This window comes from Gastrolobium bilobum, unplaced genomic scaffold (assembly GCF_033153095.1).
Source record: "Gastrolobium bilobum isolate Gb01-03AN ecotype WA unplaced genomic scaffold, APGP_CSIRO_Gbil_v1 utg2134, whole genome shotgun sequence".
In the NCBI taxonomy this organism is placed as follows: Eukaryota; Viridiplantae; Streptophyta; class Magnoliopsida; order Fabales; family Fabaceae; genus Gastrolobium; species Gastrolobium bilobum.
In genome coordinates, this window is record NW_026899657.1 from 530052 (window position 1) to 556941 (window position 26890).

The following is a 26890-nucleotide window of genomic DNA, read 5'->3' on the forward strand; positions in this document are numbered from 1 at the left end:
GAACGAAGATCATTATATTCTTACTTCCATTGTTTTTATTTTTATTTTATCGACCATTTCATCCGTCAAAATATCAAATATATTAAGTCTTCGTTTTTCTTTGTAACTTTTTTATGTGGTGAAACCTGTTATTTGTTATTCGATGGGATTACACGGTTCGCTCAGAAACTATAGTACAAAAGAAGAATTTTTTTTGTTATTTAAGGTGGGTAACTATATAGAGATGGTGGTCCATATGATTTGATTTGAGGAATTCTTCCGTTTTTGTTGTTGTTGGAATCTTTGAACTACCGTCATTTCAAAAATATTGACGTGTGTCCGATACTTTTCGACACTCTCCGACACTCCAAAACGTGTTGTAGAGACTCAAAACACGGTTCAAAAGATGTGTTGCGTTGCGTTTTTAGCTCTAACTATTAGATTTATTGGATTATGATTACTATTTTATTGAGTTTAATATAAATATTTGGATTATCTTATGTTTCTTTGCAAGATTGATGATTATTATAAGTTTAACTTCATTTTTTTTTGTTAAGTTATTGAAGATTAAATATAATATACACTACATAAATTAAAAATATTATTTAATATCAAAACGTGTCGTAACGTGTCGAAATATAATATTTTTTAAAATTAACGTGTCAGAGTGTTATATTGTGTTATGTCTCATATCGATATCGACCCTATTGAAACTTAGGGAGGAAGATATTTTGCCAATGTGAAAGTGTCAACTACTTTTAGGACACGATAGATTCTCATTGCGACATGTATGAATTTGTCTAAGTCAATATTATAACAAAAAATAAAATTTTTTATTTGTTTATACTAAAACAAACCATTATTTTTAGGGAAAAACATCTATCCTTTTAAAGGATATAAGTTTATATCCTTTTAGATTTTAACTGTTGATTTCCGTCCATCAACGGTTATAATCTATTGGGCTAAACTTAATGGGCCAAATTTATTATTAATTAACTAATAATTTTAATCGAATAAATTATAACCGTTGATGGATGAAAATCAACGGTTAAGATCTAAAAGGATATAAATTTATATCCTTTAAAAGGATAGATGTTATTCCTTTTTTTTAATCCCGTTCTCTTTTACAGTTCCACGTAATGCTACAACCTTAAATTAATAAGCCTAATCATATCCTTAACTGACGCAGTGATATATTTCTATATCCTAAACTAATACTTCCATGCAATTGTCCACACTGAATTCGGATACTATAACCAATATTAAACTCGATTTGATCTTTTTTTTTTTCTTTTGTTGGTATAAACTACATATATCCTCTTCGGGAGACAATTTTATTTGGGACGAGTTTATGATTAAAATTTTAAATTCCTCTCAAAAATGATATTTAGGAGGATCAAATATATATTCTTACCTCTACATGTTCAGCTCTCATACGTCAAATTATCATAATTTGATACTCAACTTGATCTTTAACTATGCGTGTGTCCACTTGCCACAACAATGCTTCATTTCATAAATAAGCATTATATACAAAAATCACCATACTTTGTCATTATTATTTTAACTGATTATCACACTTAATTCTAAAATAAAAATAAAATAAAATAAAATAAAAAGAGTATTAAGTGATATAAATTTATTCGTATATTTTCATTTAATAACTTAAATATTTAAGAGAGTCGGTTGTTTGACATGTTATTATAAAAAATTAATAAGGTATTTAAGTTAAAAGAAAAACCTATACAATAAAGACTATAGATATCTGAAAAGTGTGGGATGATTTCATAAAAAAAAAATAACTAAAATATAATATGACAATTTTTTTTTTTTAAATCAAATTTAAAATCGTTGGCACATTAATAGTGAGTAATTGTCCACGTGTCAGGTAGATAACTGGGCCCGAGGCTGCAATAACAGAAATTCATAGCTCAGAAGTTGAAGCTTCTTCCGTTACCAACTCTTCACCTGTGATTCTGTGCAGTCTCATCAATGAAGATTACTTCCTTCTTCACCAAGGCTTTCCACAGCTTCCCTTCATGCTCCAAGCTTGTGCTTCTATGCGCTCTCAGGTTTATTTTTTATTTTTTTTCATCCATATCTGTTTTCTATATTCGTCTTTTATTTCCCATATCTGCTCTTGATTCCAAAGAAATGGGAATCTTTGTACAATTCTTTACATGATATCTGCCTTAGGGTTTGAGTGAAAGGCATTGTTGGTAGGTAGAGGCCATCATTCCGGTGCAAGTCAGAGTCTGATCGAATCATGACACTTTAGTTGATAAGGATAAGTTGAAAGAGTTATTCCCTGACCAACTGTCATAGATTTTTTATACCAAAAAAATTGTCATAGATTTTGATCTAATGATAAGCGCTCGATCCAAGAATGACATAAGTGTTTGTGATGATAAAGATGCAGCAGGATATATAATTATAATTGTTGATGTGAAGAATTATTATTGTAAAGATTAGATAGAAAATCATCTAGAGAGAGAAAACCCTTGAGTGAATGTAGGTAGGTTAGTAGAACATTATGTCTGACTACGGCGATTGCAGAGATGGAACAATCATGGTATCTATGTAATACATCCATAAATGTCTTTCTTGCTTCTTGCATGCAGCTTATGTTGTATTTGATAGTTTTAAGGTAACAAAATTTTCTGTTTTATTGAGTCTACCTTTGCAAAAAAACCTGCAGTGGTGGAGGTGTGGTGTCATACTCAGAATTACAATCAGATACTGAACCTCCTAGTATTGATCCTTATGAGCCCAAGAAAAAGAAAATGGTGGTTCTTGGAACAGGATGGGCTGGTATCAGTTTTCTAAAGGATCTGGATGCTTCCCTATATGATGTTCAGGTTGTTTCTCCTCGTAACTACTTTGCATTCACTCCCTTATTACCCAGTGTCACTTGTGGGACTGTTGAAGCACGGAGCATTGTAGAGCCAGTCCGAAACATCATAAAAAAGGTAGAGAAAACAAAGCAAAAACTATAAGAATAACTATGTGTATGTGATTTTTTTTTAATAACAATCATCACATATGTGGATGTAATTAATGTGATGAGAAATCTAATGGAGCTATTATTTTTTCTTTGAGGTCAACTTATAAAATAGGATTGCTAGAGTCATGACCTTGTTGTGTCTTGACATTGTTGTCATCACTCCTTTTATTTTTAATCTTTTCCGAGGATACTTTACCTAGATAATTAATAATAAAGTTCTGTTGCTTCATTCTTATTGTAGAGAAAAGGAGAAATTAAATTTTGGGAGGCAGAATGCCTGAAGATTGATTATGCAAACAAAAAGGTTTTATGTAGGTCCAATATTGACAACAACTTAGTGGGAAGTGGCGAATTTTCTTTGGACTATGACTTCTTGGTTGTAGCAATTGGAGCACAAGTAAATACTTTTAACACCCCTGGTGTCACGGAGAATTGTCATTTTCTGAAGGTATATTTTTGTTTTGTGTACAACATGTAGTGTATTATCATCCAATGATTAAAAAACTTTCGGCTTGTTTTGATTTGTGGTTAATTAGGTGATTCATTTAATATTTGAAGTTCTAATGAGTAAAACTTATTATTAGGCTTTCAGAACCTGTAACACCTTCCATAATTAATTTATAGAGTATGTCACATTTCTTATTTTCCTCCTTAATATATTTTACGCAATAAAAATTATTAAAAGTAGTCTAAGGATTAATTACTTCACATAACAAGACATAGTCATAAACAATTGCGGCCACAAAGATTACATATATAGGTTGTCAAAAAATTACAGTTAAATTAGTGGCTCACAAGTCCAAAGTCATCAGTACTATATAAAGTAAAGGACTTTCATACTCCTACATCAATATTTACACTCAAAAGCATGATGAGAGTAGAAATCCTATAAAAGATATCTACAACTATATAGCTAAGTAAACATCTAGAGGCATAGATGTCCCTCCACGTGGTCTTCGTATATCAAGATCAACATCTCCTAACCCGGTCCACACAAATACACCCAATCCATGTGTACTAATCTGGAAATGTTATAGTACAAAAATGCTCAAAATTACTGAGAATATTTCTCACATGTGTATTTTTTTTTTGTCTAACATTTCCAGATTAGTATACATGGATTGGGTGTATTTGTGTGGACCGGGTTAGGAGATGCTGATCTTGATCTACGAAGACCACACAAAGGCACATCCATGCCTCTACATGTTTACTTAGCTATGTAGTTGTAGACACCTTTTGTAAGATTTCTACTCCCATCGTCATTTTGAGTGTAAATATTGATGTAAGAGTATAAAAATCTCTTACTTTATATAGTATTGATGACTTTGGGCCTGCAAGCCACTGATTTAACAGTAGTTTTTTGACAACCTATATATGTCATCTTTGTGGACACAGTTGTTTATGACTATATCTTGTTATGTGAAGCAATTAATCCTTAGACTACTTTTAATAATTTTTATTGCATAAAATATTTTAAGGAGGAAAATAAGAAATGTGACAGTATATAAATTAATTATGGAAGGTGTTACAGAACCACTAATAAAAAAAAAATGTACTATCATCACTTGCAGGAGGTAGAGGATGCTCAGAAGATCAGAATGTCTGTGATAGATTGCTTTGAGAAAGCTGTTCTTCCATCTCTATCTGAAGAAGAACGACGGACCAACCTGCATTTTATAGTTGTGGGAGGAGGTCCAACTGGTGTGGAATTTGCTGCTGAGCTTCATGACTATGTCCAAGAAGATTTAGTCAAATTGTACCCATCTGTCAAAGATATGGTGAAGATAACAGTGATTCAATCGGGAGATCACATCTTGAACACGTAAGGAAAGCATTAACGTCAGTCTCAATTGTTTTCTAATACTTTGAAACATAAACATTGAAGCTGGTTTTCTGTGGATACTCATACTAGCGCTGCTTCCACTGTCATTATCTTTCGCAATATATGTTACTTTATGCATGCCGCACCTGAAAGTAACTAAGTAATGGAGGCCTAGAACAGCATTTTGAACTTTTCAATGCCATAAAAAAGACAATCTAGGTTACGAACTAAATCATTCTTAAATAGTGGGATATTTTTGTATAATGGTTTCTGTTGTACAATTCTAATATTTGCAGCCATTAGGGTCTAGGGTCTTTTTGATCAGCTTAGGTCTGTTTTGCTCGTGTTGAAATGTTATAGCATCATAAATCACCCAGGTTTATCAAACAAATATATTTTATCTTTCAAATGGGTGTTTTTTATTCGGAAAGGACTGATATGGTCATAGTTTCCCTGTACCTTTTTTCCAAGTTTGGGTGATTGAAACCTGAAGGGTGTGAGCACAGCTGTTACTACTATGTACCTGGACCTCTTTTAACACAGTTTTAGTAGCTTTGATGAAAAGACTGTATTAGCTAATTGGTGGAAACTTATAACTTAGGGTCATTACCCTTTTTCCCAGCAATTTGGGTTTCTTCTGTTGTTTATGAATTATACTGACTGTTAGGAATCTTTACACACAGAGGGTCAGCCACCATTTGCATTTTTTCTTTAATTGTTGGTATTGCTAATTTAGCAAAATAAGACCAAACATTGAGCAAGTTCAACTAGCTTTTTAAATCTTATATATTTCTACTACACAGGCTATAAAATGTCAACTTGGATAAAATGTCATCTTCAATCTTGTAGATTTGATGAAAGAATTAGTTCATTTGCCGAGCAAAAGTTTGGAAGAGATGGTATAGAAGTTCAAACAGGATGTCGAGTTGTCAATGTTAGTGACAAGGAAATCACAGTAAAGGTGAAATCAACGGGAGAGTTTTGCTCTGTACCCCATGGATTGGTTGTCTGGTCCACTGGAATTGCAACTCGTCCAGTTGTGAGGGACTTCATGGAACAAATCGGTCAGGTGTTGCTTAACTCTATGCACTTTTGAAATACAGTTTTCTCCCCTTTGGTCCTTCACTTCTTTTGTGTGCATTTCTTTTTGGTGGGGAAGGGGGGATAATCCTATGTCAGAGCAAATGTTTATCTACTGGTTTTCTCTTGGTTATGCTTCTGTTCTCTTGGCTTAAATAATCTTTATAACCTAGGATTGCTCTATGTGCAGGCTAAAAGGCATGTCCTAGCAACAGATGAATGGTTGCGAGTGAAGGGATGTAAATCTGTGTATGCTATTGGTGATTGTTCTTCAATAAATCAACGTAAAATCATGGTATCTCTTAAGCCATTAACAGGTTTTCTAGACTTAGGTCTTATTGTAAGCAAAATGCTGCTACATTCTTATCCAAATTATTTGACAATCTTGATCTTGGGTTTGATGAACAAATTAAGCTTCTTGTTCCTGTGTTTAAATTATTTTCTGATAAATTCCATAAAGATATTACATGCACTAACTAAACTGCTATAATTTTCTTGTACAGATGGAAGTGGTGAATTTATGAGACTTTCTTTAGACAGTGCATACAAATCATGATTTTAAAAGTCAACTATATCCTAATTAACTCATTTACCTCTGTAGGATGATATCTCGGCCATTTTTGAAGCTGCAGACAAAGACAACTCTGGTACCTTAACTGTTGAAGAATTCGAGGATGTGATGGATGACATCATCTTAACATATCCACAAGTCGAACTCTATATAAAGAGCCAACATCTGCTTGATTTGACAGTTCTGTGGAAAGATTCCCAAGGAAATGATAGAAAAGAAATAGACATAGAAGGGCTTAAGCTGGCCCTTTGTCAAGTGGATTCACAGATGAAGAGTCTTCCAGCAACTGCACAGGTATGCATCAATTCACCAGTAACTGAAAGCTTGCTCACGCAGATTCCTTTGTAGAATTGTTGTCAAATATATTATGCATGGGGAGTAAGTTTTTAATGTATTGGTGTATCTTAGGTTGCTTCCCAACAGGGTGCATATCTGGCTAGATGCTTTAATCGCATGGATCAATGTGCAGAGCATCCTGAAGGTCCTCAACGATTTGGAGGATCTGGACATCATAAGTTTCGTCCTTTCCGGTAAACCATATTGTATATAATAAGCATATGTATAATGTCAACTATATATATGATATATTATCTTCATAAAACTTAAATTTTTCGTGAATTTTGTGGAAACTGCTAAAATAAAGAAAGGTTTTAGATTGAAGTTTTACGCCATACCATCCACATAGAAGATTTTTTTTCCCCCTACACATTCCTTTGATGAGATACTGACTTAAAATTTTGTCACAGTTGTCTCAAATCAGACATATTGGCTATTGGTAAATAAAAGAAATGTGATTTTTTTGGCTTAATGAACTGTAAAAAAATAGATAAATTCTTGACCAATTCAGAGAGAACTGTCTCTTAATTGAGCAAAACTAAGAGTATAATGATTTTGGGCCATTCTTCCTCGGGTTCAATATACATTTTGTGATTAAAGCAACCAAAAAGTTAGGGCATCATTCATAATTGGTGTGATCCAAAACTAAACCCTAATATTTATGAGCATTGAAAATGTTTACTGTTGAAAAGATGTTGAGAGCCGTTATGGATTAGCTTTTGCTTTAATCAAGGACAGAATAAAATGATGAATGTGGTGTTTATATTTTTTTATGGCATTTACTTGCTTAGTCCCTACTAATAACTGAAATTTTGGTTGCTTATCAATTATCATCATCAAGGTATAAGCATTTTGGGCAATTTGCTCCCCTGGGTGGGGAGCAGGCAGCCGCAGAACTTCCTGGAGACTGGGTTTCTATGGGTCAGAGCACTCAATGGCTTTGGTATTCTGTATATGCAAGGTAATGACTAATGATCATGTTAGTTCACATAATTGGAAACTAATATCTGTATATAATGCCTCCTTTAATATTGTTGTCTTACATTCAGCAAGCAAGTGAGCTGGCGCACAAGGGTGTTGGTCATATCAGATTGGACAAGAAGATTCATATTTGGGAGAGATTCTAGTCGTATTTAAGTCCACAAAATTAAACTACAATTGAATTATTTTGAGGTGCACCTTTTCTCTGGTATTTCTTGTACCTATTGTCCATTATGTAGTCTATGGATATTTTGAATGTACAACTCATTGCTCCTCCCTCATCTCTTGGATAAGCGTGCTTCCTTTATATCTACCATTTTCCAGCAATGTACTTGGATGGATTACCATTTACCCTATGATTTCTAGTGAAAACTTAAAGCAGTTGAAAATATAGAAGTCATGCTACTTCTACAAGTTTTCAATCACACAAGGTCCATTGGCCCTAGATAAACGTTAAATTTTTTTCTGTCAAACACAGATGTTTATGCAATTGTCCTGTTGGAACTCTTGCAGCTCTTAATATTATTAACGCTGGAAGCAAAGAAGTATATCTATGGGCAATTCTATATAAATTGTATTTTGTAAATACAAAATATTATAAAGTTTAAAACTACTTCCGTGCTGTGTCATATCAAAATTTTATAACTAGCTTTATGCATTTGTTGTGAAAGATTCAGACCAAAAGCTGACAAAGGAGAAGCATTGGTCACTCTAATCTCTTTTATACTAGATGCTAAAATAATACAAGTACTACTTTCATCAGAAATAGAGTTCGTCGAAGCAATAATATAGGTTGTGCTCAGTTGAGTAGGTGAAAAGTGGGAAGGTGGAAAACTTAATAAAAATCACTTTGCACTTGCTCTGTATGAAGAAAAATGATATTCTCTTTAAGGTCTTGATCGAAAATCATGTCAACTATTATCCATTTTTCAGATACTCAACCAAGTATACCCATAATGTTTATGTTTTGGCATCATGGAAAGATAATCAAATGCGCCTCTTTTTATAAACAAAGCGAACTTGAAAAATAGGTAGTTCCAACAATGAATTTTAACATCGTCTGATGTGAACCCCGTTAGTAATTACCAATTATATGCATTTTCCACACAAGAAACCCTTTTATGACAAAAATCACACAATGAACACTGAACAGTCATATTTGATGGTAAAATTCAAGGAATGCCTTAACAAATTAGTTAATCATTCTTATAACCTGGAATAATTAATGACGAAATTGAATTGATCAATATTATATTCTTCCCTTGCATATCTCTAACATCAACATGTCACACACACATGACTACCAGCATCATATTGCAACTAAGACATGGCAGAGAATAGCATACCAATGTAAACTTATGAACTTGGAGACCTCAGTCAGCTGAACTAAAAATTTGACTCAAGTGTTTCTTTGCCTTCTTTTCCGCTTGAAATCTTTTGGACCAGCCAGACAAGTTGATGATGAATTCATCTCCTCTAAAAGTTCTGTTGCCAACTCAACCTTCCCTGTTTTATTTAAATTATGGATTAGTGATCGATATATATGTATTGAAGGAAGGATCCCCTTCAGTTTCATCTCCCTGAAGCATTTCAGTGATTCCTCAGCATTTCCTGATCGGCCAAAAATCTCAATTAATGCAGTATATGTAAGCAAATCTGGTTCAATTCCATTTTCACTCATTTCCTTAAAATACACACAGCACATATCTGATCTTCCAGCCTTCCGCAAGCCATTTATTAGAGTATTGTAAGAAACAGTATCTGGGATAAAACCAGTTTCCTTCATGGATGCAAACACATCAAGCATTTCATCCACACGGCCTATACGACCCAAAATATCTAGAACAATATTATATGTGATCAAGTCCAGACTATAGTCCTGTCTTCTAAGATGATCAAATATCTCCAAGGCCTTATCCTTCTGTCCACTTTTGGCAAAGGCAAAAATGATCCTGTTTATGAATGATGATGTACTTGAACAAGTTATCTCTGATATTTCTTTAATAAATCTCAGTATATCTGCACAATCATTTACTTTTGTGAAAGCCTTGGCAAAATAAAGGCATGAGGTTGCACTTGGGGATGTACAGGACAACAGTAATTTCTTGAAAACTTGACATGAAAGGTCAATGTCATTCTTTTGACTTGCCTCCTCTAATATGAGATTATACACATCAGGGGTAACGGCAATGTTCTTATCATTTAAAATTTGTAGCTTTTGACTAGCAGCTGAAAGATTTCCAGCCTTGCACATCTTATCAGTATATGCACAATCGACTTTCACACTGGAAGCTGGTTCATTTTCAATGATAGCAAGAAATTCCTTCAAGACTTCATCTCTCACTCTCTCTTTGTCAGGAGATGCCTCTGTTGAGAAAAGCTGAAAGCTGCCAATGAATAGCTTTTAGTGGTTTTAAAACATCCACATTCAAAAGAGATTGGTTGGGATGGGAATGGTACAGTTCAATATTGTAAAGAGATTGATCAAAATTTAGACCAAAAAACAATTTCTCAGTTAATTATTTGGACATTCTTAATAAAGAAGTTTAAATAAATGATAATCCAAGATGACTACACGAAGAGGCTGTTTATCCAAAAGACATCAACTGATGTTTTGGTGTAAAATACCAAATAATCTAACATTACAATAAGGTCATAAAGTAAGCTAAATATGGATAAGTATTTAGGTGCTAAAGCTAAAATCAAATAAGGTGCCTTGGAGTAGAACTAACTAGGCATGACCTCAAAATATGGCATAAGTCAAAATTCTTTTATACATGTCTATTATCTTAAAGAACAAGTATTTAAGAATGAGCTACGCACACTAGCACCCTATAAGCCAGGCTCAATCAAAATTAGCAAATCTATACAGCACTATTCCAAAACTCAAGCAAGACACCATGTTTGATGCTAGGCCAATCATGCTAGATCAAGTACTTCCCACTAGCCAAAAAGCTATAGCTAATAATCACGCACAACTTTTTCTACTTACGTGCATTAGCCCAAGGGTCACAGTTTGATCTAACTCCAAATCACTTAGGCCATTCAAGGGCAAGATGCTGCCCCAAAGCGAACAAATATGAGGAAACTCATGAAGTCCATGGATAAGCTTAGCCAAGACAAAAACTCTTGTAAAGTGAGTTTATCTCTAAAGTGAACAAGTAAGGATACGTTCACGCTTGATTTAATTTAAGGGTAGATACACCCTGAGAGAACATCACTTTCTGAGGATGTGAAGTGAGTTTTGTCATTTGTGTGTTCTTGCACTACTTAACATATCAAACAAGATTTTCAATACTTGGTATCTCTCACACAAGTTGCTTTTTCAGAACAAAACAAGTTCGAACTTCAATAATAAAAACAATTCATCTTACTGTTCAATCCAAAATTATCATGGCATAGCAAAAAAAAAAAAAGACAATGGTTTCATTCAAAGCATTAAGCAATTTAATCCATTTATCCATAGAATTAGAAGAAGAAAATTTAAAAATAAGAGATATTGGAGGCGTACCAAATAGCTATTGAAGCAGAAGAAGAGCGGAAGTTGAAGAGAAATCGGGACAGAGGAAGTTGTAACGGTGAAAAGCACCTTGCTGTTGCAGCACCTGACATCATCATTCATCAAACGTTTGTGTTCAGAACACAAAAAACAGCAAAAAGAAAAATACCCTCAAGTGTTAAGGTTTTCCGACTTTGTGCAGTGGGAAAAAAAATGGTAAATAAAAAGAATAACGTATCGCTGTTCTTTACTCTTTCCTGCGATAAACAAGTTAAACAAATTTTCCAATACACACAATACTGTGTAGCGCATATTTTTTTGAAGAAAAAATAAAAATAAAAAATTACGGCACGCATAACGAATCTTTATAAGATTACACAATTACTTTTCCTACCCCGTAACTCTTATAAAACCCTATATTTCATCTTAGTTTAGGGATAAAATATCGCGGGAGATAAAATATCAGGGAGAATATATTTATTATCAGAGAAATGATATTGTAACAATCAAGTTGTGTTATTATTATGTTACTTCCAATCAATTTTACCGTTAGATCGATTATGTTGATTCAACAGTTATATTTATTTTCATCTTTATACATTTTTTAAATTTAATATTTTATATTTATTTTCACCTTTATATGGTTATAATTTCTAGTATTTAATACTTTCCTAAAATATTAAATTTAAGAAATCATACCATACAAAGATAAAAATAAATATAACCGTTGTATCAACATAATCAATCTAACGAATAAATTAATTTGTAATATTAATTGGTAATATGACACTAACACAATTGCATTGTTAGAATATCCTTCCGCTGCTTATATTCCGTATATAATTAATCTTCATCTTCATATTTATAAAAGAAAAAATTTATATGAAATCTGTGGTAGATTTGTACAAAAAAATAATCACATTGAAAAAATGAAGGGAGCGGGATTCTCGTGCATTGTTCAAACCTGTGTTGTGCATCGGAGAAACCTCTGTGATTTTCGTGTCAGCAGTGATCGAAACCACTGAATTTGTTACTCTCTCATTGGGAAAAAGCCTTCAACACTTTCAACAGTCAAGTAAGCTCTTTTTCGAAACTCATATGAATTTTATTTATTTTCTTAATTATTTCCAATTAATGATTTTAATTTTTTATTTTCATCAAAAAATTGAAATTGATAGATGGATCAAGGGAGGAAGGTGTTCACAGTGGACCTTCTGCAAGAATATGCTGGTAAAGGGCGTGGAGTTATCACATGCGTGGCTGCTGGAAACGATGTCATTGCCATTGGAACCAGCAGAGGATGGGTCATCAGGCATGATTTTGGGGTTGGCGATCCACATGGTAAAGTTTCAATTTTTCGTATTAATACTCCTTGGATACACATTTTTTAATTGATTTTTAAGCTTGCTGTGTTTTCTTGGTAGTGGAAAGGAATTGACATTTGGCACCCTATTCATATGGGTATCTCAAGTTTATTAATTTTTACTTTTTTGGGTATCTAAATTTGTGATTGAATGTAGATATAGAGTAGGGGCTTGTTGTTTCAATGATTTTTATCATTATTATTATTTTTGTTGATAATGGTGTGGTTGATCTTATTCTGGAATATGGAGTTGGTCTTGTGTTTTGATATCATGCTTGTTAAATTGGGTTGATGAGAGTCTAATACCTTGTTGTCTGTTTGGAGTACAGAGATTGATCTCTCTGTGGGTCGTACTGGGGAACAATCAATCCACAGGGTTTTTGTTGATCCAGGAGGGAGTCACTGTATTGCCACTGTTGTTGGTCCTGGGGGAGCTGAAACTTTCTATACTCATGCGAAATGGACCAAGCCACGTGTTTTGAGCAAGCTGAAAGGTCTTGTTGTGAATGCTGTTGCATGGAACAGGCAGCAGATAACTGGAGGTAGTTAGTTAATCACTTTTTTGACTGATGTCTATTTTTTGATGATTTATGTAACAAAAGACTTTCACATATTCATTTCTGCTTGAGGTTCTGATTAAACTTTTTTAATTGCAGTTTCCACAAAGGAAGTCATTCTTGGTACAGAAAATGGTCAACTTCATGAACTGGCTGTGGATGAGAAGGACAAGAAGGAGAAGTATATCAAGTTTCTCTTTGAATTAACAGAGCTTCCGGAAGCTTTTATGGGTTTGCAGGTATATCTTCTGTCTGTTTACTGTTCTAGGTACTTTTATTTCAGGATATTGTCTATGGTTTCATCCCATTTTTCACTGAATTCAAGCTAGAGACTTTTTTTTCTTGGTCCCAAATGTGACTATGGTATTCAATTTCTGGTTCTTGTCCTTTCTGCTCAGATGGAAACGGCTAGTATAATTAATGGGACTAGATATTATGTGATGGCTGTTACTCCTACAAGGCTTTACTCTTTCACTGGCTTTGGATCATTGGAAGTAAGTCAAATACTATAAATTTCCATACTTTTGGTTTATTTTTTCTCTTTATGTTTTAGTATTGGAGTAACCCATCTGTATTACCATTTTAAGAATTAAAAAAAATGTAATATAATATTTATGAACAGGTGATTATTGTTATATTGCGTGTATGTGCTAACAAATAATGTCTTATTCTATTACATTATTAAAGATTTATCTTGGGCTTAATCCTTTTTCATTAGACACTCCATTATATTTCAAAGTTTAATTTGTGCTGATCATTATACAAATGTAGACTGTTTTTTCAAGTTATTTAGATCGTACGGTGCATTTCATGGAACTTCCTGGCGAAATACTAAACAGGCAAGTAGTATTATTTTTTAATTATTAGATTTATGTCGTTGGAACATTCAACATAAAATCTAAGAGATCTAGAGACTGAAATTCCTTTGTTATTTACAGTATTTCACATTTATCGTGTGTGTCTGACCTGTCCCTTATGAGACTTCATTGCATGGTTATCTTTCAGTGAGTTGCATTTCTTCATTAAGCAACGAAGAGCTGTACATTTTGCATGGCTTTCTGGAGCTGGTATCTACCACGGTGGCTTAAATTTTGGAGGACAACATAGGTAGAGTAGAGAATGACTTGACTTTGTTATCTGTTTCATCAGCAGTGGTCCAGTGGATATTGATTCAGAATATACTCATTATGTGTTTCATGTTTCTGCAAATCTTATTTAAAAACATGCTATTTATGCTTGCTCAGTGTGGTTCGTAATGTTGTTTTCAGTGAAATCCTATCATATTGCTCAGTGGATATTTATGCTTATTCACCTTTCTCTCAATTTTTTTAATAACTTGACAGCTCTTCAAGTGGAAATGAAAATTTTATAGAGAACAAGGCTCTTTTGGGCTACTCCAAATTGTCTGAAGGAGCTGAAGTAGTTAAACCAAGTTCGATGGCGTTGTCTGAATTCCATTTCTTGTTGCTTTTAGGGAATAAGGTCAAGGTGTGTATGTACTTATTAAGTTATTATCATTATTTTGTTTGCATCAAAGTGCCCATGCCATGCACAATCTCTGTTTTAAGAGTCAATGTAAAAACAGGGCAAACCCTAGTGTACAAAGGTTCCCTAACTCTGTAAGGGTAGAGTTGAGAGTCGATTGTATGCAGTCTTACCTCTACATTTTTGCAAAAAGATTGTTTCCTAAACTCGAACACGTGACCTTCTATTTGTAAAGAAGCAACCTTACCAATTGCTCCAAGACTCGCCTTCTTTTAATAAAGAGTCTATCTGTCTATGTATGCTTGCTAAATTATTTGAACATTTGTAGGTTGTAAACAGAATTAGCGAGAACATCATAGAGGAACTTGAGTTTGTCCAAACTTCAGATTCAACATCAAAGGGTATTATTGGATTGTGTAGTGATGCCACGGCTGGTTTATTCTATGCATATGATCAAAACTCCATCTTTCAGGTTTGTGTTATCTGACTGCTGCAGCCTTCTGTATTTTAGATCTAACTTGTTTGGTTGTAATCGATTCTGCTGCTGTATTTGATAATTTAGTAGGTGTCTGTCAATGATGAAGGTAGAGATATGTGGAAAGTATATCTTGACATGAAAGAATATGCTGCTGCTTTAGCAAATTGTCGCGACCCTTTTCAAAGGGACCAAGTACATTTAGTGCAGGTACTGTTCATTTGCTTTTACCGTGACTGAGAAACTGTTCATTTGCTTTTACCGTGACTGAGAAATGGTTTGTCCGGCTACATAAATTCATGGAATTTTTTTTATCACAAGATTGTAGTTTGGTGTTTGATTGGTATAATTTGTGGTGCAGGCTGAAGCTGCATTTTCCTCTAAAGATTATTTTAGAGCTGCCTCTTTCTATGCCAAAGTAAAATCTCTTTTTAAGTTAACTATTTTGGTGTATTTAGTTTGTTATATTAATGCAAGAATTGCCTTTGCTTTTGGGACAATTGGTTACTTAAAAGTAAATGTGCTGCCTCTTTGGATTTTCACCATATTTAGCAGCGGACTTGCCTCTCATTACAACAAACTTTTAAGACTACCAAGTCATGGTCCAATTATACTGAAAATTGGCCTAATGTGACTGTTTAGATATTGTAATACATCTTTTACCAATGAATCTTCTTCAAACAGGTAGAGATCCATATATGGAAGTTTAAAAATGCCATGTTTTTTTCAATTATGTAAGATCACATCCTCAAGATAGGCCACTGGATATCTTATACAACAGCTGTTTATAAATATGAACTTTGGAGGTTGGGAATTTTTTTACGGCATCATCTTTACATACACTGCACAACTCTATGATTTGGGTGATAAGTCTGATGGGAATATGATTTGCAGATCAATTATATTTTATCATTCGAGGAGGTCACTTTGAAGTTCATAAGTGCTGGCGAACAGGTATTTTTCATGTTGATGGTCTTTTCAGCTATATGAAACTAAAGAGATAGCCCTTTTTCTTCCTTAAATAAGAATTATATGGCTGCAGTATTTTTTCAGTTTGTAAGTTTAATAAATGGTAAATTTGTATTAAGTCATGGTGGTATTTCTTATTTGCAAAACTTTGCTGTTATTGCTTTCCCATGTCATACAAACTGATTTGAATTGGTTTATTCTTGAAATTGTTTTTAGACTTCCTGGATTTGGAATTTGGCTCATGCATATGCAAATTCACTGGTTTCTCTTCTTATTTTGCAGGATGCACTGAGAACTTTCTTATTACGGAAGCTGGATAATTTAGAAAAGGACGATAAATGCCAAATAACAATGATATCCACCTGGGCAACTGAATTATACCTGGACAAGGTTCTGTTGCATGCCTGACACTTGGAATGAAAATTTAGTTTCCCATTTCTATTCCTTTATATCTTTTTTTTTATGAACAATGGCATGATGAAACCTTATATATTATCCTAAGTTGGAACAGAAGGGTGCTTATTTCTATATAATGTGTCCTGAAATTCCATATCTTTTTAATGAAGCATTTTTAACTTCTTATTGTTTCCCTTATTTGTATGTGGTGCATGAAGGGAAAATGTAACAGGAAAGCCATTCTTAACAGCTGTAATTATGTAATAGAAGATAAATAAAAATTTCTTGTTTGTAAGAAAAGCAACAAATCCCCACCATCCTGGCGAAAATACCGAGTCATGTTACTTAATGCTTGGTAATAAATCAATAATACTGATTTATGCTTTGGTTTTTTATTGTTTAAAAAATGAATAATGCAGGGGAGCAATTTCTGAAACTATTCTATGGCTTTAGGAAAAGGGGGCGAACCGGAGCAGTGGTAAAGCTGTTTCTTCATGACTGAAAGGTCATGGGTTCGAATCCAGGAAACAGACTCTTTGCAATTATGCAAGGCTAAGGCTGCGTACAAGGATTACCTCCACCCCACACTCGCTAGTCGGGTTTAACGGGGAGTGGTTTTTTTATTCTATGGCTTTAGGAAATTAAATTAATATATCAGTTGTATTCTTTGTCCCTTGTGTTATGAGATATTTTTTGTATGCAAATTAATTTGGGATTCATATCTTGATCGTAGATAAATCGACTGCTTTTGGAAGATGTCTCTGCTTTTGAGAATAGCAACTCAGAGTATCAATCAATTATTAAGGAGTTTCGTGCTTTTCTCAGTGACAGCAAGGATGTATTGGATGAAACAACCACAATGAAACTTTTAGAAAGGCAATACTTGACATGCATACATGTTCTCTTTAATTTTATTTATGGAGTTCTGGTAGTTTTTATGAATCATATCTCATCCCCGAGTTATTTCATTGACAATTCAATGCAACAAAGAGACCATCACGAACCAACTCTTCCCAAAGCTTAAGCTGTTAGGAAAGATAAATGGATGGTTTTATATTACATCTCTAACACGTCCCTTCACTTAAGAACTCTTAAGGATTGAACTCATAAGACTTGGAGCATGGACTATACACAGGTTCACCATGTGTTGAAATTCAACTTTTTATTACAAGAATGAAGACGACAAGGATTAAACTCTAGATCAATGGGTTATAGGGGCTCTGATATTGTGACATGAGCCAATTTTTCCAAAAATTTAAGTTAGGTGAAAACACATGAATGGTTTTACATTACATTTCTAATAGAGCTTTAGGAAAGATAAAGAATGTGCTTTAAGGTTAGCCTTGGGATCCAGTTCCATGTTTGTTTGATTTGAGTAGTTTATAGTTTTTTTAGAGTTTTAAAATTTAAATGTCATGATAAATTGTTCATGAGGAAACTTTCAGATTTCTAAAATGAGAACACCCTTTTTTTACACAAGGATTGAAGCTGACGAGATTAAGAATTAATAGGTGGATTATTAGTTATATAGGTGCAATGGTGGAAACTCCAGCCTTCTGTGTTGAGCCGGTGCTGCAGTTTTTCAATTTTATGTCAATCACACCGATGTGTTGATTAGATTCTTTAGAAGTTGGATACTTCTGGGAATTACAAAGTGAGGAAACACCGACAAGTAGGTGTGTCAATTCTTGACACGACACACTGACTCGTGTTGTGTCATGTCGTGTCAACACAAACTCGACTCATATTTTTTTTAATTTTTTTGTAATTTATTTTATTTTTTTGTCAATTACCATTTTGACCCATAGTTTGCATGTTATTTGTGTCGTGTTGTGTCAACCCGCAAAATTTGCGGGTCATGTTCGTGTCCAAGATTTTGACACGTAAAAATTCATGTTGTGTTTATGTTGTGTGGATTCGTGTCATGTCAAATTCGTGTCATATCATGTTGTGTCAACTCGCAAAATTTGCGGGTCATGTTCATGTCAAAGGTTCTGACACAAAGAAAAATTTATGTCGTGTTCGTGTTGCATGGATTCGTGTCGTGTCAAATTCGTGTCATGTTGTGTTGAGTGGTTTTGACGCACCTACTGACAAGGGAATACACAGGAAGGAAGTACAACAATATTGGTTCATTCTGCATAAAGTGTTACATTTAATGAACAAAAGGAAATAAAGGTGTTAGTTTCTTGTTATGATGCGTATGTGTATGTGTATGTGTATGACTTAGGATCTCTTGATAACAATGTGGATCAAAATTATTTTTACACCGATGAATAACTTTTTATAGGATAAATTTCTCACAAAATCCACAATTGATTGAAAGTTTGTCTCATGTTCATTATGGTCAATAAACTTTTCATTAATCCAAGCTCGTTTGCACTAAATCAATTTATATAAGTTGTCAAATGTTATTTAGCAATAGGTAGAATTTGTAAATTTTGTCTTTAAATAACATTGAATTTTATTGCTTTTCATATATCAATCCAAACAGAAGTGGTTTTCCAATTTACTTCGCAGTTTATTTCCTTGTCGTTTATACGTTTGGCTAAAGTTAGTTATATATATTCATTTAATCTTATATAATTCTGCTTTTGCAATTTTCAACAGTTATGGAAGGGTTGAAGAATTAGTATATTTTGCTAGCCTAAAAGGGCATTATGAGATTGTAGTTCACCATTACATTCAGGTGCTCTGGTTCCACTTATGTTCCATGTCATTACTAAAGACTATCATTTCCAGATCTCTGTTATTTTATTGAAATATACTATCTGATACTGGTTGTATCTCTTTCTGTTTGTGTGCATTTTGATTCAGCAAGGAGAAACAAAAAAAGCATTGGAAGTGCTTCAGAAACCTTCTGTGCCTGTAGACCTTCAGGTATGGTTCAACATCTAGGAATTAGGGTGTGATAATCTTTTTCTCTTTATTTTATCTCATTCTTACTGAGCTTTTTCAGCTATTTCTTTTATTTGGGACTGAAGCCTCTCAATCAGTTTTTCGAGAAGTATTATATCTAATGAATAATATTCATTGTCCTATGCAGTATAAGTTTGCTCCAGACCTTATTACCCTTGATGCATATGAAACTGTGGAGTCATGGATGGCTACAAAGAACCTGAACCCAAGGAAACTGATTCCTGCAATGATGCGTTACTCAAGTGAACCTCATGCGAAGTACTGCATATTCACATTTGCATTTTCAATCAGTTAAATGTTTCAGTCAGAAATGAATTCATCAATTTATCTATTTTTTTTTTTTCATTTTTTGTTATCTATCTCCCTTTTGACCGATTTATTTCTTGATATTTCGTTTTGAAATTTTAATTTTATTTACATCAACTGTTTTCACATGCAGGAATGAGACACACGAAGTCATTAAATATCTTGAATATTGTGTTCATAGATTGCATAATGAAGATCCTGGAGTTCATAACCTGCTGCTTTCTTTATATGCAAAGCAGGTTGAGTGGTTTGCTTTATAAATCCACGTACTTCTGATGCAGTGATCAAGGGTGTTTCACATTCCTATTGCATTGTGGGATCATGCATATTATTTATTTATGGATGAATAGATTGTACTCGCACGTGATCAAATGAATGCTATCAATCATACATGCTTGTGCAATTTTAATGAGGAATTGGTTATCTCTTCATATTTCATGCTGTGCATCTTGCGCCAAACAACTATTTAACATAAAATTACCTGTTTTTCCACTTCTCATGTACATAAAGATAAATTATTCTTTACTATATGGTGTGTTAGATTAAAACTGAAATGACAGATTTGTAATGCAACTATAAGAATATTTGAATCTTTTTACCTTCTAAGATCAAATCCTATTGCCTGTTTTTCCACTGATCATATTATTCTTTACAGTATATTGTCATTCATTAAAACTGATAGGAACAGATTTTATTGATAAGTAATAATGGTTTATAACTCCTTCCAATAGGGAAAATCTCTCTTGATTACACTGAGAAACAGAAAACAAAGATAGAGACACCTGCAGATCTTTGAGGGTTTGCTTCCTCCTTGCCCTTAAGCCCCAATTCCTTACTAAATGATTGCCCAATTCCCCATCTCCCCCTCTCAGCCTTTTTATCATTTCCCTTAACAGACTTCACACCTCACTTCCTTCCTTACAACTACCTGCCGCATGCGCAGGGTAGTTACAACTTAAATTCCTGTCATAACCCTTATCACCTCATTCTTGCTGCCCTAATACCCACGTGAGATATAATGTTAGAGATATATAAAACTATCTCAATTCTCACCACCCCCCACTTTCTACCTTAAGGTTTTGAGTTGAGATGGTTCTTTACATGGTATCAGAGCTCGGTATCACGGGTTCGATCCTCACCGCCCCCACTTTCTCTTGTGGAATTTCTTAGCACATGTAGGTGGGCCTGTGCATTGTCCACCCTTCAAGCCCAGTGGGCTCTCGTGTGAGGGGGTGTGTTAGAGATATATAAAACCATTAATGTAGCCTTACCCACCATCTTAAACTTTTGAGTTGAATTAGTTCTTTACATATAACATGAGCGTACTTGAACAAGAGTTCGCAGGGAAATATTTTATGGAAATCATAACATGTGCCTTTTTTCTTTATAAAATATAACATGGAGAAACCAATTGAAGTTTAATTGAGTCTTAAAATTGTGTCATTTCTTGCAGCCAGTGCTTGGAAATTTTGGTTTTTCTTGATTAGATTTGGGGGAAATTGCAACTTCTTGGACATGTACGATGTTGACATGGTGCCAATTTGTATATTTAAGTCGTTTCCTGTTTTGTCTACTCAGGAAGATGACAGCGCACTTCTACGTTTCCTACAATGCAAATTTGGAAAAGGACCAGAAAATGGTCCTGAGTTCTTCTATGATCCTAAGTATGCACTACGTCTTTGCCTCAAGGAAAAAAGAATGCGTGCATGTGTTCATATATACAGCATGATGTCTATGTACGAAGAAGCAGTTGCTCTTGCCCTACAGGTGAGACTAATGCAATGATTGATCTGCTCGAAGTGCCCAATATATTAATACAAAATTGATGTAGCTTAATTAGAAATACCTGCTGTGCAAATGTTCTTCATCCGTTATATTTTATCACTTGTAGTTGTATCTTACGGGGATGCTGCAAGAGCCATCAATAATAACAAATTGGTATTTTATTTTTTATGCATTAGAAATCTTAAATTAAGGGAAAATTCTTTGATGAGTTCCGAAAGTGCCTTCCATTGGGGATTTTTCTTCCCTTTATCATCCTCTTCTCCATTGTGGCTGGAATATGGTAGTGGTGGATAAATCGTAAAGGCTGGAATGATCCTGCAATCTTGTAGAATATTGAGTTCTCCAAGAGCCAGGATTTGAAAAAGTAGTCGAAGTTGTTCTATAATTTTAAAGATTTTTATATCCTAACAATAAAAAAATAATCCTTTAAAATTTTAAATATTTTGAAGGGATCTTACTTTTCTTCTTTATCTTTTTGAAAGTGACTGTTTTGAGCTAACTCACTTTTCTGTACAAGGTTGATTCAGAGCTAGCTATGGCTGAAGCTGATAAGGTTGAAGATGATGAAGACTTGAGAAAGAAGCTCTGGCTCATGATTGCCAAGCATGTCGTTAAACAAGAAAAAGGAACTAAAAGGGAAAACATAAGGAAGGCAATTGCATTTCTTAAAGAAACTGATGGCTTGCTGAAGATTGAGGATATATTGCCGTTCTTTCCAGATTTTGCCTTGATTGATGACTTCAAAGTACAGTTATATTTGCTCTGATTTTGCCATCTTGATTGACCATTTTCAACTCTGATCAATATATTTAATGACCATTTTTACATGTACATAAAATAACATGGCTTCCTTTTTTAATATCAACAAAAAGATGTTATATGCCAAGTCATTTAACGTTTACGACCTTAGATCAGTAGAATTGGTTTTTCTTGAACTCCCATTGGGGAATTTATCTGCATTTGTACAGGAGGCTATCTGCTCATCATTGGAGGATTACAACAAGCAAATTGAACAACTGAAGGAAGAGATGAATGATGCAACCCATGGTGCTGACAACATCAGAAATGATATCAGTGCACTTGCTCAAAGATGCACTGTTATTGATCGCGATGAGGAATGTGGGGTATTGATCTTCCTGATATGTGTTTAACAAAGCTGGACCGTAATTATATTAAGATCAATCTGCTTTTGTTTTTATGGGGATTTAGTTAGCTAAATTTATACTCACATTTGAAATGATTTTTAATCTGACTCCCAAGGTATGTCGGCGAAAAATTCTAACTGCTGGCAGGGAGATTGGCATGGGTCGTGGTTATACATCTGTAGGACAAATGGCTCCTTTTTATGTCTTCCCATGTGGACATGCCTTCCATGCACAATGCTTGATTGCCCATGTGACTCGTTGTACTGTTGAGGCTCATGTAAATTTACTACCTTTTTTTTCCTATTTTTTTGAGTTTTCATTATGACTATTTCTCCTGTATGCTACCTGAAAGTTTATTGTTCTCAGCAATAACTGGAATAATTAATGATCAAAACCAATGATTTATTTTATTAAAAATAAAGAGACCAATGAACTGCACATTGTTTCAGATGAGTTGAACACAAGTGCCAATATAACAAAGTTGAATGGGCATAATGATCTGATCTCTAGCTGTTAACATAAAATATTTAGATATGTTTTGAGAGGTAATATCCTTCTTTAATTGTTGCAATAAGCACAAAAATGCTGTTTGGACCCTCAGATTTGGGTTGGGCACGCAGGTTAAATATATGGAATATAAAGTCATAATCTGAGCTATTTAGCGACTTTAGGTTGTTAGCTACTAAAGGTCTAGCTGTGGTATTCAGCAACCTCATTGGTTTCTAAGAATGAAAACTTGGTCTCTATGAATGTTCTTGGTAATTTTTTATACTTACCTATGATCATTTTAAATATTATATGCTACCAATTTGTTACAACATATGGCCATATATTGACAATATAGTTTAGCTTTTGTATCTTATGGAAGTTGTGTTCATTATTCTTAAGTATAGTTATAATTGTCAGAACCCTGTTTGCCAAATACCCTCTTCTAATTGAATCTTTTGGGAAATGTTGCAGGCTGAGTATATTCTGGATCTGCAGAAGCAACTTACTTTGATGGGTAGTGAAGCAGGGAGAGAATCCAATGGTACCCTTTCTTCAGAGGAGTCCATACCTAGCATGACCACTGTTGATAAGGTTTGTTCAGGACTTTCTTTCATGCATCAGATGACAGGAGAAATTGTGTTTCTGGTTTTATTTTTTACTTGCATTATTCCTTTTTTTTTTTTCTAACTATCATTATTATTATTATTATTATTATGTGCTGTGTGATTGTTGACAAATTTCAATAAAATCAACATCTTTTTCGAAACAAAGTTGGTGTTAGGGATCGATAAACCTAAATAAAAAACAAGAAAAGATTAAGGAAAATAATAATAATAATAATAAATTAGATGAAAAAAGTAAAATAGAGAGAGAAAAAATAGATATAGGAAAAAATGACTAAAAATGACCGCAAACCTGCATTCTTTCAGGATAAGACTTCCAAAGAGGACAACAATTCTATTGTTCTATCCTATACAAATAGGAAGCTCCCCAAGCACTAGTTTGTTCATTCATTTAAAAATAAAATAAAATAACAGAATGTATGCTTAGAATGTGTCACTATAGAATGTGAACAATGACAATTTTACCGGCTCTGATTCTAAATCAAATTACTGAAGCAAAGATTCTGTAAAATAAATAAATAGATATAGGGAAAAAGGACCAAAAATGACCTTTTGGAACATAAAAAAAAAACGCTATCCCTCCACAATGTTGATAACTTTCCTCCATTCCATCCTAAGAGATATTGTATGTCAATTTATTTCCCACTCCTTCAAGTCTTGTTTTATTTCTTTCCCTACAGTAAGTTTCAGCCGATCTATTCCTCTTTTTGTTCATTCTCTTGCTAAAAAACTTCTTGTTCTTACGGCAAACTTGATTTCTAAATATTCATCGTTCCTTGCATTGAGCTTGTGATAATTCATAGCGGTATTTTAACATATACTTAGCTGCTGGAATTGCTATTTGAGCAAGCTAATCTTACTTATAAGTTCATTAGGCATTAAAGAAACTACTTTTCCATGTTAGCATTTTGGTGAACATTGCATTGTGATGTCAAATGCTTGTATTTCATGGATTGAACTATGCTGAATAACTTTGTGTGCTCATGTCAAATTGATGGGCAGCTCCGATCACAATTGGATGATGCTATAGCTAGTGAATGCCCATTTTGTGGTGACTTGATGATCCGAGAGATTTCTTTGCCTTTTATCCTTCCTGAGGAAGAGCATCATGTGCTATCATGGGAGATAAAACCAAACGTTGGAAGCCAGAGAAATATCTCGTTACCTGCATGATTTGGAATTTGCTTGCTTTGTGTGAAAAAATTTACAGGGCTGTTGTCACCAATGTATCATCAAACACAGTTCCTTGTAGTGTGTTTTGTTTTGAATCTTCCAATCCATTTTCTTTTTTAATGTACATTTCGTTTCCTATTTGTTATGCGGTTGGCTCTCTAATTTTTTGATTGCCAGAGAAAATTGTTACCCCAATCCCCTCTGTAAATCTTGTACCTTATCGTAACTTAGATGTTGCATCAATTTCTTCCTAGAAAGCATGCTGAGAAGTTCATGGTATAGTGCTATAGTTTAAATATGCTCATTTAATTTATTAGTTATATAAGTAGCCTTTGATAGTTGTGTTTTAACATGAAATATAACACACGGGTTCTGTTTTATGTTTAGTTTATTTTTAAAATAAGAGAGCTGAACATAGATTAAGAAGGGATACATTTGAATTTCACTAAAAAATGTGAAATCATAAAGAATAAACTTGTTATATTACGATTTAATTTTTTTTTTCTTTTGTCCATGCTTCAATTAAAAAGGGCGAACCGGAGCAGTGTTAAAATTGTTCCTTCACGAGTGAAAGGTCATGAGTTCGAATCCAGGAAATAGCATCTTTGCAATTATGCAAGGTTAAGGTTGCGTACAAGAATTTTCTCCATCTCATCCTCACTAGTCGGATTTAACAGGGAATGATTTTTTTTTTGTCCATGCTTTCAATTGTTACCATAGTGTTCTCCTTGTCCTTATATTTGTACTCGCTATTTTTTATTTTTTTGGTAATCAATTGTTCTTTTATTTTGTTTTTGAGAAAAACAAGGAACAATCAATGAGTTGGGTCATAAATGCGGCTTGCACTCAAATACCGATTGATCCATCACCATTAAGTTGTTAATCATGTTATCATAAATAATGTCATAGTTAGAAACTCGCTTAGCTGGTTGAGCAGTAGTGAACCCAAACTCAGTAAACCTAAATTTTTTGGCTAAAATTTACAATTATGGATCGTGTGTCAAAGTTCGTCACGCTTCGAAATTTATTAGCATGACTCCGAATTAACCAAACATAGTTACGCCAACTGATGAACCTTTAAACGACCTACGACTTTCATATATAGTTGTAAGTTTGAATTTTGCTTAAATTATTTTGAAAAAAAAAAAAAACTTTAAACCTTTAATATGTATGATTTGAGAAGTTGAAGGACTCAACCTGAACGTGTTATTGAATTTTATTGGCGAAAGATCACCCTAATTGGAAGAGATTTTTTGAACTATAGCCAAAAAAATTATAATAAAGAGAAGTAGAGTTTATATGCTTTTAGGGATACTTATATTTTCTTTTTGATATTTGAAAGTATCCTCCGGCCAGGGCCGAAAACTAATCCTTTCAAGACGAAAGATTATATTAAGTGAGTAAACCTCGAACTCCTATCGAGATGCCTAAGGAAGCTAGCTACCGACTTTGTTGGTATATACTTATATTTTTAGTGGAAACATAAAATGAAATGAGACAATAGTGTGTTAATTATTGTATTTGGTCATCCACAACAGAGATTTTAATCTGATGATGGGAAACTACACATTCTCTGCTATACAGTATTTACAATTTACAACATCAAAAGCCAAAATCAATCGACTTTCTCTCTCCACCCGATCTGACTTGGTCCGGGTCAACCCGTACCCGATCTTGACCCGAGAACAAGATCCGGTTCAGTTTTCCGGCGACTACTATGATTCTCCACCGAATTCAACCTCACACCTGACCCCAGCAATTCAAGTACATCACTTTCCGGAGGGAATCGTCAGCTTGTCTCAGACTACCTTCGACGTCGGAGTTCCCGGTCACAGCTCCGGCGACACCCGATCCCATGACGCCGGCGGAGAATAGGCGACTCCGATTTTGGTGAATAGAGTTGATGGCCGTCTTGCACTTATGGCCAGGGTCG

General features: G+C 34.0%; 3 protein-coding genes across 7 annotated transcripts; 2 read left to right on the top strand and 1 right to left on the bottom strand.

Annotated features, from left to right (window-relative positions):
• Window positions 1-1953: 1953 nt before the first annotated feature.
• Window positions 1954-7989, top strand: LOC133292321 (external alternative NAD(P)H-ubiquinone oxidoreductase B1, mitochondrial-like). The gene is made up of 10 exons (XM_061490722.1): window positions 1954-2051; window positions 2678-2948; window positions 3225-3431; window positions 4555-4805; window positions 5655-5874; window positions 6076-6180; window positions 6487-6750; window positions 6865-6986; window positions 7634-7753; window positions 7842-7989. Exons 1-10 carry the CDS (start codon window positions 1972-1974, stop codon window positions 7927-7929), a joined length of 1728 nt encoding a protein of 575 aa, XP_061346706.1. The 5' UTR covers window positions 1954-1971; the 3' UTR covers window positions 7930-7989.
• On the bottom strand, window positions 4644-11462 carry LOC133292322 (pentatricopeptide repeat-containing protein At1g11900). 4 transcript variants are annotated; one of them, XR_009748901.1, is made up of 3 exons: window positions 11285-11462; window positions 9120-10160; window positions 4644-4747 (listed from the first exon to the last, which is right to left on the bottom strand). XR_009748901.1 is itself a non-coding variant. In XM_061490724.1 (2 exons), exons 1-2 carry the CDS (start codon window positions 11393-11395, stop codon window positions 9173-9175), a joined length of 1092 nt encoding a protein of 363 aa, XP_061346708.1. In that variant the 5' UTR covers window positions 11396-11462; the 3' UTR covers window positions 8991-9172. The 4 variants fall into 4 exon arrangements, 2 of the variants coding, with proteins under 2 accessions (XP_061346708.1, XP_061346707.1); XR_009748900.1 differs by lacking the exon at window positions 4644-4747 and adding an exon at window positions 6819-6958; XM_061490724.1 differs by lacking the exon at window positions 4644-4747 and having other exon boundaries at window positions 8991-10153.
• A 722-nt stretch (window positions 11463-12184) lies between these two features.
• On the top strand, window positions 12185-25197 carry LOC133292332 (vacuolar sorting protein 18). Of its 2 annotated transcripts, none has more exons than XM_061490738.1 (24): window positions 12185-12347; window positions 12451-12613; window positions 12965-13177; window positions 13292-13431; window positions 13591-13686; window positions 13964-14035; window positions 14202-14299; window positions 14536-14680; window positions 15006-15149; window positions 15243-15362; window positions 15514-15570; window positions 16047-16106; window positions 16404-16511; window positions 17251-17393; window positions 19128-19206; window positions 19335-19397; window positions 19564-19694; window positions 19876-19981; window positions 21321-21509; window positions 22045-22272; window positions 22496-22651; window positions 22788-22949; window positions 23633-23752; window positions 24787-25197. In XM_061490738.1, exons 2-24 carry the CDS (start codon window positions 12451-12453, stop codon window positions 24955-24957), a joined length of 2964 nt encoding a protein of 987 aa, XP_061346722.1. In that variant the 5' UTR covers window positions 12185-12347; the 3' UTR covers window positions 24958-25197. The 2 variants fall into 2 exon arrangements, with proteins under 2 accessions (XP_061346722.1, XP_061346723.1); XM_061490739.1 differs by having other exon boundaries at window positions 13964-14031; window positions 14198-14299.
• The last annotated feature ends 1693 nt before the right edge of the window (window positions 25198-26890 follow it).

Coding starts and splice junctions, on each gene's coding strand:
- LOC133292332 (XM_061490738.1), top strand. CDS start 12,451: ATGGATCAAGGGAGGAAGGTGTTCACAGTGGACCTTCTGCAAGAATAT. Junction 13,432..13,590: donor AAGCTTTTATGGGTTTGCAG/GTATATCTTCTG, acceptor CTTTCTGCTCAG/ATGGAAACGGCTAGTATAAT. Junction 15,363..15,513: donor ACCAAGTACATTTAGTGCAG/GTACTGTTCATT, acceptor TTTGTGGTGCAG/GCTGAAGCTGCATTTTCCTC.
- LOC133292321 (XM_061490722.1), top strand. CDS start 1,972: ATGAAGATTACTTCCTTCTTCACCAAGGCTTTCCACAGCTTCCCTTCA. Junction 2,949..3,224: donor TCCGAAACATCATAAAAAAG/GTAGAGAAAACA, acceptor TTCTTATTGTAG/AGAAAAGGAGAAATTAAATT. Junction 3,432..4,554: donor AGAATTGTCATTTTCTGAAG/GTATATTTTTGT, acceptor CATCACTTGCAG/GAGGTAGAGGATGCTCAGAA.
- LOC133292322 (XM_061490723.1), bottom strand. CDS start 11,391: ATGATGATGTCAGGTGCTGCAACAGCAAGGTGCTTTTCACCGTTACAA. Junction 10,161..11,284: donor TCTGCTTCAATAGCTATTTG/GTACGCCTCCAA, acceptor ATTCATTGGCAG/CTTTCAGCTTTTCTCAACAG.